This window comes from Geotrypetes seraphini, chromosome 1, assembly GCF_902459505.1.
Source record: "Geotrypetes seraphini chromosome 1, aGeoSer1.1, whole genome shotgun sequence".
NCBI classification, from domain to species: Eukaryota; Metazoa; Chordata; class Amphibia; order Gymnophiona; family Dermophiidae; genus Geotrypetes; species Geotrypetes seraphini.
The window spans coordinates 539,524,791-539,544,976 of record NC_047084.1 but is presented as its reverse complement, the minus strand read 5'-3'; the positions used below and the strand labels follow the sequence as shown (position 1 = coordinate 539,544,976).

General features: G+C 44.8%; 1 protein-coding gene across 1 annotated transcript in view; it reads left to right on the top strand.

Moving 5' to 3' along the window:
- The first annotated feature begins 1,406 nt into the window (after window positions 1-1,406).
- Window positions 1,407-20,186, top strand: part of SLC25A46 (solute carrier family 25 member 46) — a 101,297-nt gene continuing 82,517 nt past the window's right edge. Inside the window, exon 1 of the mRNA XM_033929132.1 lies at window positions 1,407-1,864. Within this exon, the coding sequence (XP_033785023.1) occupies window positions 1,603-1,864 (262 nt within the window). The 5' untranslated portion in view covers window positions 1,407-1,602. The remainder of the gene's footprint in view (window positions 1,865-20,186) is intronic.

Below are 20,186 nucleotides of genomic sequence, written 5' to 3'. Positions count from 1 at the left end.
TTTTGATTGTATTGAATGTGCATGGTGTTTGAAAAATTATCCATGTTATCCTTTAACTACCGTGTTTCCTCAAAAATAAGACAGTGTTATATTAATTTTGGGTCCATAAAATGCATTAGGGATTATTTTCGGGGATGTCTTATTTTTTTTCATGTACAACAATAAACTTTCCCTTCCTCTTCTCTACCCCACCCCAATTCTTCCTCTTTCCTTTCTCCCCCCCTCCCCCATGTGCAGCATATTTCCTTCCTTCTCACCCTTCTCCTTGTGCAGCATCTTTCTATCCCCCTGTGCAGCAGAACCCCACCGACACTCCCACCATGAGACTGGCATACCTCTGCTCTGAGGCCTCCAAAAACAGCAGCGGCGGCAACGCTCAGTGATGCGACAGAGGGAAGGCTCTGGCAGGGAAGGCCGTGAAGCAGCCCGTTCAAAGCACTGCCACCGCTGCTGCTTTAGGAGGCCTCGGAGCGGGGGTATGTCAGGTCTTACAGGGTCTGATTTTTTCAGCGAATTGGGCAGGGATGGAGTCAAGGAGTGTTGGGGGACATTTTGGGGTGGGCTTCGGGTGTTGATCTTAACTAGGGCTTATTTTTGGGGTAGGAGCATCTTTAAAAATCATGTTAGGGCTTATTTTCGGGATAGGTCTTATTTTCAGGGAAACAGGGTAGTAATAAATACTATTTAGTGATATGTTGTTACCATTTCACTAAACAGCCATTTTCATCCTGTTTGCCCCTTGTTTCTCCTAAGTCAATTTGTGGTCTTTAGAAGCAGGGTAGGATTAATCCCAAGTCTCCGATCTATCCACTGAATGAACATGTGCAAGTTTCATGTCCCTTTGCTTTTAAATATTTCATATCCCATTAAATATTTAGCAAAAGGGATTTAGTGTACTGTAGGTGTTTTTCCAGACAGGACCTACCATGCTATCTGCGGGCAGATGGGAGTCCCATATAAGGAAGTGCAGTTCAATGTCTGTGGATTTCATGTGCTTAAATTCAGAGATATTTCCCTACAGATCATAAAGACAATAAGAACTTCCAGGGAGGTTAGCATGTTTATCTATAGCAGGAAAAATGACAGTGAGGTTGGTAGCACTTCAAGTCTAAGAACAAAGAGAATTGGTAAGTGATACAAGTGGTGTTTTGTTAGGGTCACTACAGGAACTGTTAAATTGGAGCCACCAAGCCAAATAAAAAGTATGGTGGTAGGAAGTACTATGTAAGGGCTGCTCAGCACCTGTTCTTGTTTTGGGGTTTTTTTTTTAGGGGAGGGGGATTGTGAGGATAGGAAGTGTAAGAGCTGCCAAGTCCTTCTTGTTGCTGAATTCCCTGTTGTAAATGTCACCGCGCCACTGACAGCATCTCAGCTGGGACGGCGGAGCATCAGGACTACAACTTCCGAGATTCGGACGAGGGGCTTCCTGACAGGCCGGGTGACGTCAGAGGGCGGGCTTTGGCACCCGGAAGAGCGGGCACGCACCACAGCTAGTTACTGTGCAGTGAGTATAGGGCCCGGGGACGGTGCTGCCGCCGCCCCATCCCTTCAGTTTACTACGAAAGTTGCGGTGTCCGAGTCCCGTCGTGCTCCCGCTGTTTCATGCATCCCCGGCGGCCCGACGGTTTTGATGGATTGGGTTACCGAGGTGGTGGCGCCAGGGAGGATGCGCTGGGATCGGGCTCCGCTGCAAGGTCGTTCGGTTCTTCCGAGCCGTTGTCCCATCACTGGGTGAGCACTCCCCCGGACATCCCCGGAAGCCGCAACCTGCACTGGGAGGAGCGCACGCCACAGTACGGCGCTAGCACGCCTGTCTGCGCTGGGCAGAACGAGGAGGGTGTGACGGGCTCAGCTAGTGGTAGTGGTGAGTATAGCAGCACTTACACCTCTACTTACTCTGTAGTGTAGTAGATGGTTATGAGCAATTAGAGGGCGGAGTGTATAGTGAATATTCATAAAGGTAGGCCGAAGGCCATTGTGATTTGCATTGCCTTCATAACTGGAACGCTAGGCCCGTTTGTGAATTTTTTTTAAAGCTTGGGCACCTCAGAGGGAATAGAAGTACAGTAATTGGTTTTCTTGTGTTAATAGTTGAGACGCAAATATGTCCCCTCCCAGAGAATGAGAAGATTCCCAACAAGGGGTTTGGTTTTACCTTTCCAGTTTTTCGAATTTGTCTTGAGCTTTGGGCTGCATCATCAGTATATGCAAGGGGTTCAGAGTAGGGTTACCATATGGCTCCAGAAAAAGGACAGGTTGAGACATTCTGGTTTTACTCTCATTGAAAGCAATGGATGTAAAACCCAGATGTCTCAATCCGATCTCCTTTTTCTGGAGCTATATGATAACCCTAGTTCAGAGAGGCTGATGGAAAAATGCTGGTGAAATGTCAGAGTAGAGAAGTAGTTTAGTGGTTAGACAACTGGGTTGCTAAAAAGGGAATATGAAGCTCAAATCGTGTGTTTCTTGTTGATACTCAGTGACCTTGAACAAATAAGTCACTTTATGGTATCTGGCAAAAGACGTAAGAAGACTTGAGGCGGTGCAGAGGAGGGCGACGAATATGATAGGAGGCTTGCGCCAGAAGACGTATGAGGAGAGACTGAAAGCCTGAATATGTATACCCTAGAGAGGAAAGGAGAGACAGGGGAGATAATCTTCAGACATTCAAATACTTGAAGGATATTAACGTAGAACAAAATCTTTTCCAGAGAAAGGAAAATGGTAAAACCAGAGGACATAATTTGAGGTTGAGGGGTGGTAGATTCAGGGGCAATGTTAGGAAATTCTACTTTACGGAGAGGGTAGTGGATGCCTGGAATGCGCTCCCGAGAGAGGTGGTGGAGAGTAAAACTGTGACTGAGTTCAAAGAAGCGTGGGATGAACACAGAAGATTTAGAATCAGAAAATAATATTAAATATTGAACTAGGCCAGTACTGGGCAGACTTGCACGGTCTGTGTCTGTGTATGGCCGTTTGGTGGAGGATAGGCTGGGAGGATGTATATGGGCTGGAGTAAGCCTTAACAGAGATTTCGGCAGTTGGAACCCAAGCACAGTACCGGGTAAAGCTTTGGATTCTTGCCCAGAAATAACTAAGAAGAAAAAAAATTTAAAAAAAAAAATTTTAATTGAATCAAATTGGGCAGACTGGATGGACCATTCGGGTCTTTATCTGCCGTCATCTACTATGTTACTATGTTACTATTTTCCATTGAAGTACAACTTAAATCAGAGGTTCCCAAACTTGTGAACCTCTAATTTAAGTTGTACCTAATGCAGTGGAGGGTAAGGAAAGGCCCTGCCAGGGTTGGCCAGGAGCTGCCTGTTTACTGGTGCTTCCTCTGCTCGCCAGCTGTCGTTTCAGTGTTGGAGGAGGGGGGTTGTCAGGATCAGCTCTGCTGCTTTGGGTAAGGAAGGGAGGGAGGGAGGGAGGTGGGGAAGAGAAAGTGACCAAGAAAGAAGGAGATGCTGTACCTACATGTGGGAGTATGAATGATAGAGTGAGGTGGAGAGGGAGACACAACTATTTTTACATTAGCTTTCAAATAACCAGAAAGTACAGTTATCTGGCATCTACCAATCCCCCCGGGTGCCAGATAACTGAGATTCTACTGTATTGGGAAACTGGAACAAGCTGGACTGTTACAGATTCCTATCAGAATCTCTTAAAAGTGACAAATCCCCTGGACCGGATGGAATTCACCCGAGAGTTTTAAAGGAATTGAAGGTTGAAATCGGAGAGCTATTGCAGAAACTTGCCAATCTGACAATCAGAACTGGACAGATACCAGAAGACTGGAAGATAGCGAATGTCACGCCAATTTTCAAAAAAGGATCGAGAGGGGAACCGGGCAACTACAGACCTGTGAGTCTTACGTCTGTCCCTGGAAAGATGGTTGAAGCACTGATCAAGGATAGCATAGTCCGGCACCTAGATACACACGACTTGATGAAACCCAGTCAACATGGGTTCAGGAAAGGGAAATCATGTTTGACGAATTTACTTCAATTTTTCGAGACCGTGAACAAGCAAATTGATAGTGGAATGCCGGTGGACATAATATATTTGGACTTCCAGAAAGCATTCGACAAAGTTCCACATGAAAGGCTTCTCAGGAAACTACAAAGCCATGGAATAGAGGGAGATATACAAAGGTGGATAGGCAAATGGTTGGAAAACAGAAAGCAGAGAGTGGGCATAAATGGAAAGTTCTCAGACTGGGAGAAAGTGACTAGTGGTGTGCCCCAGGGCTCCGTGCTTGGGCCGATCCTATTTAATATTTATATCAATGACCTGGAAGACGGAATATCCAGTGAGATCATTAAGTTTGCAGACGACACAAAGCTATGCCGGGCAATCAGATCGCAGGAGGATAGCGAGGAACTCCAGAGCGACTTGTATCAGTTAGAGAAATGGGCAGATCAATGGCAGATGAAGTTCAACGTGGAGAAATGCAAAGTAATGCATTTAGGTAGTAAGAATAAGGAATACGAGTATAGAATGTCAGGCGCAACTCTGGGTAAGAGCGAACAAGAAAAGGACCTGGGTGTACTGATAGATAGGACCCTGAAGCCGTCGGCACAATGCGCGGCAGCGGCAAAGAAAGCAAACAGAATGTTAGGCATGATAAAGAAAGGAATCACGAGTAGATCGGAGAAAGTCATAATACCGCTTTATAGAGCAATGGTCAGACCACACTTGGAATACTGTGTCCAACATTGGTCTCCCAACCTAAAGAAGGATATAAAACTGTTAGAGAGGGTGCAGAGACGAGCAACGAAGTTAATAAGAGGTATGGAGAACTTGGAATATGAGGAACGACTCAAGAAACTAGGACTGTTCTCCCTTGAGAAGAGAAGGCTGCGAGGGGACATGATCGAGACGTTCAAAATGCTGAAAGGCATCGATAAAATAGAGCAGGAAAATAAATTATTTACATTGTCCAACGCGACACGGACAAGAGGACATGGTTTGAAGCTAAGGGGGGACAAGTCCAGGACAAATGTCAGGAAGTTCTGTTTTACGCAGCGAGTGGTAGACGCCTGGAATGCTCTCCCAAAGGAGGTTATCAAGGAATCCACTGTGCTGGGATTCAAAGGCAAATTAGATGCACATCTCCTTATGAGAGGCATAGAGGGATATGGGTGACTAAAACTACATCAGGTGTATACCTGACTGGGCCTCCGCGTGTGCGGATCGCCGGACTTGATGGACCATGGGTCTGATCCGGAGATGGCAGTTCTTATGTTCTTATGTTCTTATCTCAATTGCACATGCAAAACATGACAAACTGTAGAATAAGGTGCTATAAATTTTACCCAGAAATTATCTTGGACTCGGACCTAGGGGAAGAGGCACTTAACAGTTCCCTACAATTCTTCTATTGCTCTGCTTTATTGGAAAATAAATGATGCAAGAGTATGAATTAATCTTTTATTAGGAGCAAGCTGTACAAAAATATACCAATGATTATGAACATGTATAAACTAGTCTTATAGTCAGTTAAATTAACGGGTGCTAGAATATATGTGTGTGTGTCTGTCTTTATTTCTTTTTCTCTCTCCTTAGCCGCCTTAGCTGCTTTCTGTATTTCTGTCTTTCTTTCATTTTTTTTCCCTTGGCTGTCCACCACCACCCCTTGCCTGCTCCCCCTGTCCATTCTCCCTTCCTTTTACCTCCCCTGTGTCCTCCACCACCCCATCACTGCTCACCTTATCCAGCAGCAGCCCTTCTCCCTTTGTTTTACCTCCCCCCTGTCCGTCATCATCTCCTTCCTGCTCCCCCTGTCCAGCAGTAGGCCTCCCTTCATTTTTCTGCCCCCCCTGTCCATCAGCACCTCTTCCCCTGTCCATCAACCCCTTTTTCCTGCTCCCCCTGTCCAGCAGTACGCCTCCCTTCCTTTTTCTGCCCCTTCATTTCCCTGTGCTGTAGCATTTCCCTCCTACCCCACTTCCCTGTGCAGCATTTTCCTCCCCCCCCCCCATACCTTCCTCCTTACCTCCAAGCCCTACCATTCTCTCCCCCTTTGCTCCCTTTCCTCCTTGAATTTCAGGTGGAGCAATGATCTAAAGGAATGAGAGAACTGGTTACTTTGGATAGCCTATACTTATTACTTCAAAAGCTGAGCCCTCTCTCATATTACAGATTCATAGCTCATATGTTCTGTAACAACAATTTGCATTCTTCCCAGTATCTTGAGATATATATTTTTTAAATTAAATTTTAAATTCTTTTTCTGACAATGGCTTCCTAATTGGGCAGCAGCAGCATTTACAATTAATTGCTGTTGCTGGCTTCAGGTCTTCCTCTCTGGCGGGTCCTGGACTGGGATGACTGGGAGTCAGAATCCTTGCTTTTACTCCCTCAAAATGAAGCATAGAAACATAGACAGAGACGGCAGATAAGGGCCAGCTTTGGATGAATCAGGTTCTCAGGTAGGGACCACCAGTCAGGAGTCTGTGATGGCCCTGGACCAGGGGAAAGAAGACCTGTCTTAAGCCAGCAGCTTTGCTGGAGGTCATCATAGTATCTTTACAAGCATTGAAGCTTGAACCTTCGCAGACCTCTACTGCTCAGTACTCTTGTCATAAGCAGCTCTAAGCCTTAGACCACCTTTTTTCCTTCGCATCCGGATATTACAAAGATGTTAATAGAGCATTGGGAGAATTCAGAAGGTCCCCTTGTGGGTTGCCAGGACTATGACAAAGTTGTGTCTGCTGGCTCCTGATTTTGAAGAGCTATTTGTCTCACCTAAAATGGATTTGTTGGTAGCGCAGGTTATCAAATGTACTTCTCTACCTAGTGAAGATGGAATAATTTTAGTGGAGTAATTTTAAAAGATACGCAAGACTGGAGGATGGATTTAGTCTTCAAAAGACTATTTGAGGCCTTGGCTCTGGGGTTGAAGGCAGCAGCAGTGACTTCCTTTGTCGTCCGTGTCTACCATATTATCCTGCATCAGGCTTTGATAGCTAAGGAGGACGCATTCCCTCAGTTACTAATTTCAGGGATTGATTATATAACAGATGCTCTCTGTGACGTATTCAGAGTCATGAGCAAAATCTCTGCTTATTCTGTTTTTTCCCGTAGAATACGGACACATTGAGGGATATGAGTGACTAATGTATTCGCCAGGGTACGCCTGGCTGAGCCGCCGCGTGTGCAGATCACCAGACTGGATGGACCCCAGGTCTGATCCGGTGCAGGCATTTCTTATGTTCTTACTCTGGATCAGACAATGGGCGGCTACCTTTCAAGGGCCATATGCTCTTTGGCAAGAGGCTGGGTGAACTTATGGACAGTGTGTCAGATCGTCTCCCCTAAGTCTTTACCAGACAGTAGACCACATGCCCTTGAGGTGATAGTTGTGCTTTTCATGGTTCTCGATGGTTTCCTCAGTACTCAGCAGGATCCTATGCTCAGAAATCATTTCAAGGTTGTCGACAGAGGTTTTGAGGCTCCAGGTAAGCTCAACCATCAGGTTCTTGCATTGCTGGATGTTAGGAGAATTCTTCTTTGTTACCTCGAGGTGAGAAATGATTTTCGTCTCTCAGATCATCTTTTTGTACTGATTTCTATGGCTATTTCTTTAGCGTATATCGGGTGTGGTAAGTGACCACAGATTTATTTGAGAGCACGCTCAACGAGATTTGTAGGGTGGCTACGTGGTTCACCTTTCATACTTTCACAGAACTTTACAGGGTGGATGTGGCAGCACAACTGGATGCCGTTTTTGGGACCTCAGTCTTAGCAACAGGCTCATCTGCCCCGCCCTAAACACAGGGGACTGCTTTGGTATGTCCCACTGGTTCAAGATGCATATAAAAGATTAGGTTCTTACCTCAATAATCTTTCTGATAAAAAGGCCTGCCCTGTCAGATTTCAATTTAGCTAGCTTAACTATCTCAGATATGTATGTATTTTCTAGATGCTTGACCTTCTACAGTATAATCCCGTTATAACAGACTTCAAGGGACCTGGAAAAACAGTCCGTTATATCCAGAGTCTGTTATATCCAGAGGTGCATTTTATAAAACTTTATTTAGGTCAACTGAAACAACGAACACTCAATGAACAACAGTCACTGCATAAGCATATCAGCAACATCAATAACAAAACTCAGCAAAACATTGGTATGGCCCAAAATGATTGCAAAACCAGAACACTAAAAGATGTTCTAAAGCATTATGTCGCACTGTCCTGGAAAGAAAAATAATCTGTCATTTTCTTCTCGGCTTTATTTCTTTCATATGTTTTAGTGATGTACGCATCAAGTTTTCCAATGCAATACATCAGTATGTCTGCTTCAACAGCATCATTAGCATTATGTTCAATGTAACGCTGCATCAGTGTCAATGCCATGTTTGCTTCACGTGTAGATGGTGGAAGCTCAGCTGGAGCCTCCTCATCACTGGATTTGTCACCAGTTGGTGCATTATCGACACTGCCAGGCTTTGCCTTGGCCTCTGCTAAAATCTCCTGATTGGTCAACACAGCAGATGTCTGCACCTGCTCATCAGTGACAAGAAATTCTTCCCACAGACGTAGTCTGGTCCAAGAAATGCAATTCCATCAGCCGTTCAAAAATGTTATCACAGTCACGAGCAGACAATGTTGGCGATGGGGGTGTTTCTGAACGATCTTCTCCTATCTCTGCAGAAATGTCAGAAACAACGTTCTTGACAACTCCCGCATTCCTGAAACAATTGTTGATTGTTGTCGCTGTGATTTCGTTCTCCCAGACTGACCAAGCCCATCGCAGACACTGCAGTATGTTGATGGCAAAGTTGTCCATGTCGCTGTTCTCAATGGCTATGATAAGTTTATGCATAAGTCGCTTTCTGTACAGAACTTTGAAGTTCTGTATGATGCCCATGTCACATGGCTGAAGTTGACTAGTACAGTTTGGTGGCAATAACTCCAACTGTATTGCTTTAAGCTGTTCAGCTACAGCCAGATCATTAGCATTGCAGTTATCAACAATCATCAGAATGCAACGTTTTTCCTTCACAAATTTTCTGTCAAGATCTGTCAACCATTCACTGAACAGACTGGCTGTCTTCCATGCTTTACGATTGCTTTTGTCACAACTGGCAGCAACTTCACACCTTTGAAACAACGTGGCTTGGCAGACTTTCCAATAGCTAGTAGCGCTAGCTTTTCAGATCCAGCCATATTGGCAACAAACAATAATGTGAGGCGTTCCTTACTTCTCTTGCCACCATGGCAGCTCTCTCCTTTGAACGTCATTGTGCGATCCAGCAACAACTTTAAAAATAACCCAGTCTCATCAGCGTTGAAATCATTGCGTTTGTCATATTGATCAAGCAGCCATGGCAGTTTGGTCTGTAGCCAGTCTGCTGCAGGTTCTTGTGGTACAGACTCTGATTCGCCACTCAGGATACGAAAGATAACAGCTCTGCATTTCTTGAACCAATCCAGCCATCCATCACTACATTTAAAGTCATCATGACCAGGTTGAACAGCGAGACTGACTGCTTTCACTTTCAGAATTGGACCAGAGACTGGCGCACCAAGTGAGCGTGCTTACTTCAACCAAAGAAAAAACGCATCTTCAACATCATCATAGGTGGCTTTGCGCATTTTCTTACTGCCATCTGCAAAGAAGTCTTGTACTTCTCATGATTACTCCAGATGTCACAGACCGTAGATTTGCTTATACCATAGTCGTGTACAATATCCGCTTGTGTTTTCTTTTAAGTTTCATTTAAAAGAACGATTTCATGTTTTACATCTAATGTTATAGAATGACACTTCGTAGATGACTTCAGTATCACAGGTATGTCACGCACCGTGTAGGCGGAGCCTGCATGTCTGTTATAACCGAGGAAAACTACAGCTACCAAAATAGTTGTCCATTATATCCGAAAGTCCGTTATATGCGAGTCCGCTATATCCGATGATTTTCTGTATGTTTATAATGGCGCTCATCCGGGACCAGCAGACCTCGTCCGCTATAGGCGAGGTTCCATTATAAGCGAGTCCGTTATAATGAGATTATACAGTACTGTCTGACAGATGTGAAGAGTGATGCATACTAAGAAGGTATCCACAGTGTCCAGAGATATCCTTGAGAGAGAGGAGGTTTGTTGATAGCTCTCTATTGTATGTTTAAAAAAAAAAAAACCAACAACCAACAACCCTATGTGTATGTTTTTTTTACATAATGGGAGACTGTGGGAACTTCATAAGTGCTAGTGCTGATTGCACTCAGGTAAGTGGCTGTTGAGTTCCACCCTGTTATGTTCATATTGGCATTGGTTTTCTTAATTGATAATTGTTTAAGAGCAGAACAGATTTTTATTCATCGGGCAGGTCCCCATGCCCCTCCTCCTTTCTTTAGTAGTGGTTGTCAACTGCTTTGGTACGAACTGAGGGGCAGAGCACAGGGCAGAAATAGGAGAGCCAGAGCCAAAAAATGTAGATGACGCCTTCTACAAATACAAGTAAAGATGAATAACCCATTGGTATACCTTTCAACTCGAGGTAAGAACCTAATGTTCCATTCTGTCTCCCAGTGTACTCGCACTTAATCACCAAGCCCCAATTCTTTCAAGTCCAGTTTTTCTTCTGCTTTTGTCCCCTCGGGGGATGTCTATGAAGTCACCAGCCCATAGGTTAAGCTGGCCCAGATCCCCAGAGGCAAAGGAAGCTTACCTAGTGATCGCACCAAAGGTCTGGGTTTGGATTTTCTCCCAGCTCCATCCCAGTTGCAGAAATGTTGATGTCCTCCCACTCCCCAGTAAACCAGCATCTACCTTGGCCTCTCAAGCCCCAGAAAGTTTTTTTAATGGTTGGTGTAGCAACTAGCGGCGATGCAGATGCGTTGTTAGTGCTCTTCCTACAGCCTTCACTCTGACAACTTCCGGTTTCCACATAGTCAGGAAGACTATGGAGAGAGTCCCAACAATGCTTCCAGTGCAAAAAGCACATGAGTCCTGAACCTATAGGTAGTACATCTTCAGCCGTGAGGAATTTTCAATTCTATTTCCTTGCATCACTGGGCACTACCCTCTCACCAGTTTTATCCTTCTGTAAGCAAGTTGAGAAGGTGTCTTTTTCATCTGTTTTGCTTAAATTTCTTATTTTCGGATGTTATCTGACATTTTTTTTTTTAGGCTTTTGGTGCTTAGAGTTTCCCAGGGAAAGCTCTGTGTGGAAAAAACTGAAGACTCGGTATTCTGAGGTCTCTAGTTGGGTGGGCCACCCTTGCAGCGAGGCATCTGTTTAGCCATCCTGCCCTAACACTTGGGTAGGCTTGGGGTTCAGCCCCTGGGAGTCTGCTCATCTGGTTTTGATTGAAGCGCGTAAGCTGCCTGCATCCCCTCTCCTGAAGAATCGTGTAGAGACTGGAAGGGTAGAGGGTTTCAGACTGGTTCAGCCTGTGCAAAAGGCAGCCCAAAGAGACAAGCCCCTTGATATCCTACTTGCTTGTGTGAGGTAGTAAAGCTCACTGCGAGCCTTGTTGCGGTGCTCAATTATGAGCGACTCGGTTACTCTAACCACATTCTTTCCTCATATCCGGACATCACAAAGCAGGTCATGGACCACTGGAAATTGCCACAGGGGTCCCTGTAAGTGGCTAAGATTATGTCCAAGCTTTCACCTATTGCTCTGGATTTCCAGCAGCTTTTTGTTCAGCTGAAGGTAGATTTGCTGGTGGCACAGGTAACCAAACAAACCTCCTTGCCTAGTGAAGGAAGTGTGATGTTAAAGGATACTCAGGACTGTAAAGTGTATATGGTCCTCAAGAGACAATTTGAAGCTTTGTTCTTAGGTCTTAGGGATTAAGGAGGCAGCCATGGTTTCCTTTGTAGCATGTATGCTTGCCACACCCAGCTGTCTCAAGTCCTGACCTTGGAGGAAGACAAAGACCCCCAAATGCTCCTATCTGGAGTGAATTATATAGTGGACATTCTGTATGACATCATCAGATTCATGAGCAAGGTGTCGGCCTTTGCTATCTCCATCCGACAAATGCTCTGGATCAGACAAGAGGCAAGAGATTCAGCCTCTAAAGCCACACTGAGCAGGCTTAGAAGAACTGTTTTAGGGCAGATGCTATTTGGCTTGGGTCTAGATGACCTGATGGCCAGTATTATGGACTGTCACCTAAGGCCTTGCTGAACAGCAGACTGGATGGCTAGGGGTCTGGGATATGGGAATTTTCAAGGCTTTTGAAAATTGTCCTTATGCAGGAGCCCAAGTGACACAGAGATCCTTTCAGTGGTCACAGCAGAGGTTCAGCAGGGGCTGAAGACAGCAATCCTCTGGCTCTCATCCCTTTCCAGCCTCCAAGAAAGCACAACAACGCCAGGACAGGGGCCAGTCCCTCTCAGATAGGGGGCAGGCTGTCGGCCTATTGGTCAGTCTGGGCTTAGATTGGCGCAGACCTTTGGGTCCTTAAAGTTGTTTGAAAAGGTTACCAAACTGAGTTTTGTGCCTCCCTTCTGTACTGTTTTGTAGATTCTCTGGCCAATTGGCCAGAGAGAGCCCTCGGAGTCAGGGCAGTGATGCAAAGGCTACTGGATCTTTGTGCCATAGAGTCGGTCCCAGACAAATAATCGGGCTCAGGTAGAGATACTCCATATGTCATCGTGCCAAAGAAAGGCTCAGATGACTTAAGACCAATACTGGACCTCAAGTCAGTCAGTGCTGCACTAAAAGTGCCACACTTCGGCATGGAGACCATTTAGTTGGTCATAGCGGCAGTGGTGCTGGGGGAATTTCTTGCTTTCCTCGATTTGATGCAAGTTCAAATGATGCTACTTACTTTGTTGCCAAATATTCACACTGTAATGCCATGCTTGAGAAATTTCAACTGCTCCCTGGTTATTATGTTGCATTCATATATGATAACAAATGGTGAATTGACAACATTGCTGAAGTATCAATTAAGAAAATGACATCTTGATAAAGTTTTTGCACCCATACAGCTCTGCTAGTTCTTTTTACGGGTCTGAAAGACAGAACATTTACTGAGTGCCAAAACACCTTATTTCTGTACTCTCTGCTGCATTGGTTACATCAGGGGTAGGCAATTTTGGTCCTCAAGAGCCACAGGCAGGTCAGGTTTTCAGGATAGGCGAAAACAAAAACAACTATGGAGAAGATGTCCAAGATGCAGGCTTTATTGAAGATACAATCTTTTAATCTTCATGATAAAATGTCTAGGAGTCAAAGAATGGGAACTAAGGACCCAACACGGTCCGTGTTTCGACTACCCTGTCTTCCTCAGGGTCCCTGAAAAGTCTTAAGGCAAAGAAACGTGGATCAAAGGCTAAATACAGTCCTGCTCGAGGATGCTGTGTAAAGGAATGTAACTCAAATTCAATGCATGCAAATCCATCTCGTATATATTCATTTTGGATATACTGAAACCTGATCTGCCTGTGGCTCTCGAGAACTGGAATTGCCTACCCTTGGTCAATAATATCGTTTTCCAGAAACTATTTTGGCAAATGTGGTGCATAAATTCCATAAAATGCAATGAATTAATAATAAAAGAAGTCAGAACTTGGGCTTGGGAACCTAGGTTAAGCTGCCCAATCATTGGCTTGGGAACCAGACAGACACCCACTGAAGGCTTTGGAACCTCAGTGAAGAAACCAAAACTACAGGCTTGGAAACCTGAACTAAGAGCCCGCCTGTGGCTGGTATTGCACAGCTGTCACGCATGACCTCTATAGCGATGAGGTTGCTGGTTCAAATTTCTTGAACTAGTAATAGCAGTGCCACCATGGACCAACACAATCAAATATTTTCCTCATAAAAAATGCAAAACACTTTATAACAAGAGCTGACTATATTTTGATGTTAATTGTTGAGACTCTAACATCGAGGCCAAAAAAATTGCCAGAATGGATTCTCTTTCCCACATCATTGGGCTAGAGACTCTGTTCTGTGAATTCAAATAACAGACGAGGAAAGGCCATGCAAAAACAAATGGTTTATTGACAGAGCTTCCACAGTCTGGGAAGAGCAAGCCCTCAAAATTTCAGTCCTCTTCAAAGAGAGAAAACAAGGCAAACAGATTTATACCCTAAGTAACATCATTTGTAATAATTATCATGCTTTAGAATACAATGGCACAGTTGAGCACATGACTTCCTTTCCAAAAATGCCTTACGTCAGTGTTAACACTAAAAGTCCATTCTGTTAAGTTTTTAAACCCAGCAGGTGGCAGTGTTTCACTTTTCTTCCTAAATCAGTTTTAATCTTTGACCTTTCCAAGTATCAATCATGTCAATTACAAAGCTCTACTTCCTCAAAGTAGTATTGTATTTTCTAATCTCTAAGAAACAGATTCTCTGTAAAACACCTAAATTTCCTGTTCCTCTGAAAACCTTATCCCATAGATGTATGTGAACAATGGTACATAAATCTATGTCTCTTAAGAGTCACAAAATCAACCAAATCAACCGTCTGAACTTCCTAGCATTAGCTGAAATGTAGAATCAGCAATTTAGACAGGGAATGCCAATCTGTGAGCTAGCTAAATCTATTTATTACAAGACCTCAAGGCTGAGTTTCCAATGCAATGTGCAGATAACTGTATTTTTTAATGTATTCACTTAAGTTTGATTCATTCACAATCTCAGTTTTCATATCATTGGTAACAACTGTCACACCTGTAAATTCCAGAAATCTTCAACATAATGTATGCCAGGGGTGCCCACACTTTTTGGGTTTGCGAGCTACTTTTAAAATGACCAAGTCAAAATGATCTACCAACAATAAAATTAAAAAAAAAAACACAATGCACACTGTACGCATACAATTGTTAATTATCATTCCTATTCCGGGGTTTTTTCAAAGAGGTCAAAGCAAATAACTCTATGCACTGTCACCTCAGTAACAACCATACAAAAATAGACAAATACCCACCCCCTCCCTTTTTACTAAACCACGATAGCAGTTTTTAGCGCAGGGAGCTGCGCTGAATGCCCAGCGCTGCTCTCGACTCTCATAGGCTCCCTGTACTAAAAACCTCTATTGCGGTTTAATAAAAGGGGACCGTATTGTAAAATATAGAGAGCAGATATAAATTCAGACACATTTTGATCACTAAATTTAAAATAAAATCATTTTTCCTACCTTGTCTGGTGATTTCATGAGTCTCTGGTTGCACTTTCTTCTTCTGACTGTGCATCCAATCTTTCTTCCCTTCTTTTAGCCTGTATGCTTCCTCTCCTCCTGATCTCATTCCACCCCCCTCTCCCCCAACATTTTCTTCTTCTCTCCCTTCCCTCTCTTTCTTTCTCTCTTCATGCCCCCTTTATTTTTTTCTGTTTCTCTTCTTTTTTTCTGTCTCCTTGCTTGCCCTCTTTCTCCCTCCCTGCCCTCCCCCAAGCCACTGCCACTGCCATTGCCATCGGATAGCAGGCCCCCAAAGCTGCCCGCCGCCGGCCAAGCTCTCCTTGCTTCGGGCCCACCAGCATTCCTCTCCCCGACGTCAATTTTGCCGTCGGAGAGGAAGTTCCGCTGGCCAGAACTTCCTCTCCGACGACAGAATTGACGTCGGGGAGAGGAAGGCTGATCGGCCCAAGATCGACCTATTGGGAGAAATGCTGCCGGGTCCTGCCTTTGAGGAAACAGAAAGTAGGCAGGACCTGGCAGCAAGAAGAGCAAATCGCAAGCTTAACTGACCAGTCTCCCGCTTTAGCCCGCGAACGGGGCTCTAACATGTGCGTGCCGGCTTCCCTTCTCTCCCCCTCCCCCCCGGACATAACTTCCGGTTTCAGAGGGAAGCGAAGGGAAGCCGGTACAAGCACACGTTAGCCCCCGGAGCATAAGTTCTTCAAACCGGGTTTTTTTTTTTTAAATGTTGAGCAGCGGAGGCAGCAGCAGAATTCAGGAGCAGGCCAGTCAGGAGGGGAAAATAGAGAAGGGAAGAAGGGAACCTGCTCTGCGATCGACTGGGGTCGCCTGAGCGAGCAACCTGTCGATCGCGATCGATGTATTGGGCACCCCTGATGTATGCCATTACTATAGAAACTTCAATGACCTTTGACCCTTATTTTCAGGCACTGTTTGCTTGTATTGAAAACCAAAACCAACTTTTTCAGGGGATCTGAAACATGCTCTTTCTAATAGTTAGTTTGAAAATGTTTCCAGAATATTCTTTTTTGTAAAAGCTGGTTAAAAATACCCAAATTTTGATATTTTTTGAAAAAAAAACAAACTAAATTTAAATTATAAAATTATGAGATTAGTTTATAAGTTGAAATCTTATATTTCAGAACAAAGTCAAGTCATAAAAAACAGACACAATTTTATGGGGATGTCTTCATTATTATAGGAGCCATAGAAGGCTAAACTTTTAAATTTTTTTAGCATGGTCCATTTTTTCGGCCCACTTTGAGGCTTGTTTTTACATATGTTTGCTTCAAAAAATGAAAATTTTCATTAGTTCATTGAATAGATCATAAAAAGTTGTATAAGATTGGCAAGTTTCATTTGTTTAGCTTCAGTGGCCAAGGAAATATTTTGATTCAAAGTTGCCAAAATTGTGCAGGAGTACTCTACATGGTCATGGTATGGTATCAAACAAAGATTTATAACTCCAGAAGTATTCCAGTACTGGATCTTAAACTTTACCAGAGTTCATTTGGGTCATGTAAGATTCAGCATACAAATGGCCTCTTTTACAAAGCCAAGTTAGCGGCTGCTGCGCAGCAACAGCCCCGAAGCCCTTTAAATCTCTATGGGCTTCGAGGCCGTTAGCGCAGCTTTGTAAAAGAGGCCTTTTCTATGCTGTTGCAGCTCCAGAGATCAGAAGCCCTGTCTATTGGAGGTCTTAGTGATTTAGTAGGTGCAGGAACAAGTGGAGGGGTATAATTTAAAAAAAAACATCTTTAGGGCCTTAGGCTAAAAGGGAACTTAACGCCCACAGGAGGGGCCTAAGGCAATTGGGCCAATTCCAGTTGGCCCAGACGCCTAAGGCCCCTCCTGTGGGCGGGGCCTTAGGTGCCTGGCCCAATCAGGCCCTTAGGCCCACCATTCGGAGAATGGTTGGGCGGATGGGCTTGGGACCCGTCCTTCTGTCCATCTTACCATAAGTGAAAGGGGGGTGTCGGTGTGGGAGGAGTCATGGGGGTTGGTGGGCCAATCGGGGGCTCTGGGTGCGTTTGAGGGGCAGGAGGGGCTGGTCTCCCTCCTACCTGTATTTTAGGGGGGGGTCTCAGCAGGAGTGATTGGGCTCCTGCCGGTACTGTTTCGGGGGTGGGGGGTTGAGGGTGTGTCTTGGCAGGAGGGGTTGGGATCCCTCCTACCTGTATTGTTTCGGGGATGAATTGCGATCTCGGCATGAGAGATTGGGCATCTCTCCTGCCGCGATTATTGAGGGGGGAGGGGGAGCAGGTTGCCGGGGCTGCTGAGCTGATTGCAGCAGCTGCGATCAGCTCAGTGGCCCCTATGCGGAACTTATACCTGTTTTGACTTGGTTTAAGTCAAAACATATAGGTTCTGACTAGGCAACCTGTTAAAGGTTTTAGTTATACTTGCTGTACAACTAAGTCTAGTTCGGCCCAGCCCTTGCCCCTTCTCTAAAAACGCCTTTTTTTGCTCCAGGCGTTTAGAGGCAGGGGAAATGCTTAAGCTGGTTTTAGATACGTCTAAAACCAGCTTTGTTTATCGGTACTTGGACGATCTGGCTTTTTGATCGTCCAAGTACCAATTTAGGCCCCTTTTGGATTTTTTTTTTTTAATTATTTTATTTTATTATAAGCCCCATAGTGTCCCTCAGGAGTAGGATCTCCAAATGTGTTAATATTGCACATAACCTGATTTAGGAACAAGGTTTATTAGTAATATGTGATTTCATCATCTGATTTACTACTAATGCTTGTAGTATGCCAAAGAGAGAGGATGTAACATGTATTTCTGTTACGTCCCTTCCAGAGTCAAAATGACAGGTATTTTATCTCAACCTGCAAACTGGGTCTCACAGAAAACCACACACTTTTCTTCATCTGCTCCTCCCACTTAATCTGAGAAGCACAGAGCCCCCTGCAGTTTTTATTTCTGCAAGTGAACCATGCAGAAGTGCTTCTGTTTTGCTGTTCTCTGCTTTTTGTTGTTTTCACTTAAGCTTGTCCTTTTTCCAGTGGCTTCGGTGTCTTGAGACCCCTTTTGGAGGAGTTATCTGCCTGGGAAAGGAGCAGTTTCCGCAGAGCCAGACTGCAGCGTCACAGGGCAAGCTTCAGATGGACCTGTGGAGCCAGTCTGCTGTGTTCCATCTTTGGGCTCAGGGTTCGTTCCCCTGGGATCTAGCTTGCCTCGACCTTGTCAGAGGCTTAAACACAGACTGTACTCACCCTGAGTAAGAGCCCTCAAGGTATCGGGGTGCAAGCTGCATTTCCCCCCCCCCCCAGTCATGTAGCGAGGTTCTGAGGGGGTGGAGGTTTCGTTCGGGGTCTGTCTATGTGGAAGCCCGAAGATTCTGTGGATTGGACTGTTTGAAGAAAAATTTGAAGCAGAAATTAATTTCCCTTCACTTCAGCTGCAGTGGGATAGGCTGGCTGACAGGCTCTTCATAGTCTGTAAGTACAGCTCCATTAAACTCTGAGAGAATTGGGTGAGGTCTAAAAACTTTTTTATCAGTTTCTGGGGGTAGAGTTTAGGTGTCCCACCTCCAAAACCCCTGTTTTGGCATTTTTGTTTATTTTCTGAATCATCTCCATGGGCCATTTTTGGTGTGAATTTACTGGTGGCGGCCATCTTGGATTTTTATCAATTTTTTTTCAACTTATTTTTTCTGTCTCACAACCCCTCGATTTTGCTAAAAATCAGGGATGGATTCCTCAACACCTATTCAGTTGAATTCATGTGAATATTGCGCCAGACTTTTGATGGAGGAGCATCCGTGTGCTGCTGCACATGAGGGAAGGGGGCAAGAGCTTTGGGCTTCACCTCCTCCATGTACTCTAGGGCTGGAGGGCCGGTATATGGATCTAGGAAATGGGCAAAAAATCCTGCCCGTTCCAGGATTTGGAAGCAACGCAAAATGCAGGCATGCTGAATCTGAGTAAGCGTCATTTGGGGTCCGTTGGGAGCAGTCTTCAGCTCCAGTGTGTGACTTTTCCCTGGAATTCGTTCAGCTTATGTGGAAAGCATACTTTATGGATATGGCTTATGCAGTGCAGCTTTTGAGAGTGCCGCAGACTTCTAAGACAGTACATTCCTTTGTGGAAGCCACTGCTCAGGCCCCCAGTGACCAAGCTCAGTTGGCACACTGATGCTATGCTACTTTTGTCACAGGACACTTCTTCCACTCTTGATGACACTGATTCCCTTTGTGGAACAGTTTAACAAGATGTCTCGGAGAGCCCAGATCCAGGTGATGATCGTTCTATCTACCAGCTGTTTAGGTCTGCCTCTGTTCACCATTTTATTGTGGATGCTATCACAGCCCTCCACAGCCCTCACATGAACAAAGCCATGGGACCGGACAATTTGCACCCAAGAGTGCTCAGAGAGCTATGCGATGTTCTGGCGAAACCGTTTGCCATGCTCTTCAATCTCTCCCTAAGTATGAGGAGAGTCCCCCTGGACTGGAAAACAGCTAACGTCGTTCCTCTGCACAAAAAGGGTTGCAGAGCAGAGGCTGCGAATTACAGACCAGTAAGTCTCACATCAATAGTGTGTAAACTCATGGAAACTCTACTTAAAGGTAAATTAGACATGATATTGGATGAGGGGAATCTAAGGGATCCCTGTCAACATGGATTCACTAGGGGCAGGTCATGCCAATCCAATCTTATCAGCTTCTTTGATTGGGTGACAGGAAAGCTAGACTCGGGAGAGTCTCTGGACATAGTGTACTTGGATTTCAGTAAAGCTTTTGACAGTGTCCCACACCGTAGACTATTAAACAAGATGAAATCGATGGGGTTAGGTGAGAAACTAACTGCATGGGTCAATGATTGGCTGAGTGGAAGACTTCAGAGGGTGATGGTCAATGGCACCCTCTCTGAGACATCGGAGGTGACTAGAGGAGTGCCTGGGACCATCCCTTTTCAACATATTCATAAGGGACTTGACCCGAGGGCTTCAGAGTAAAGTAGCACTGTTCGCCGACGACACCAAACTGTGTAATACAGTAAGTGAAAGCAATCTCAAGGATAGTATGACGCAGGATCTGATCACGTTGGAAAACTGGT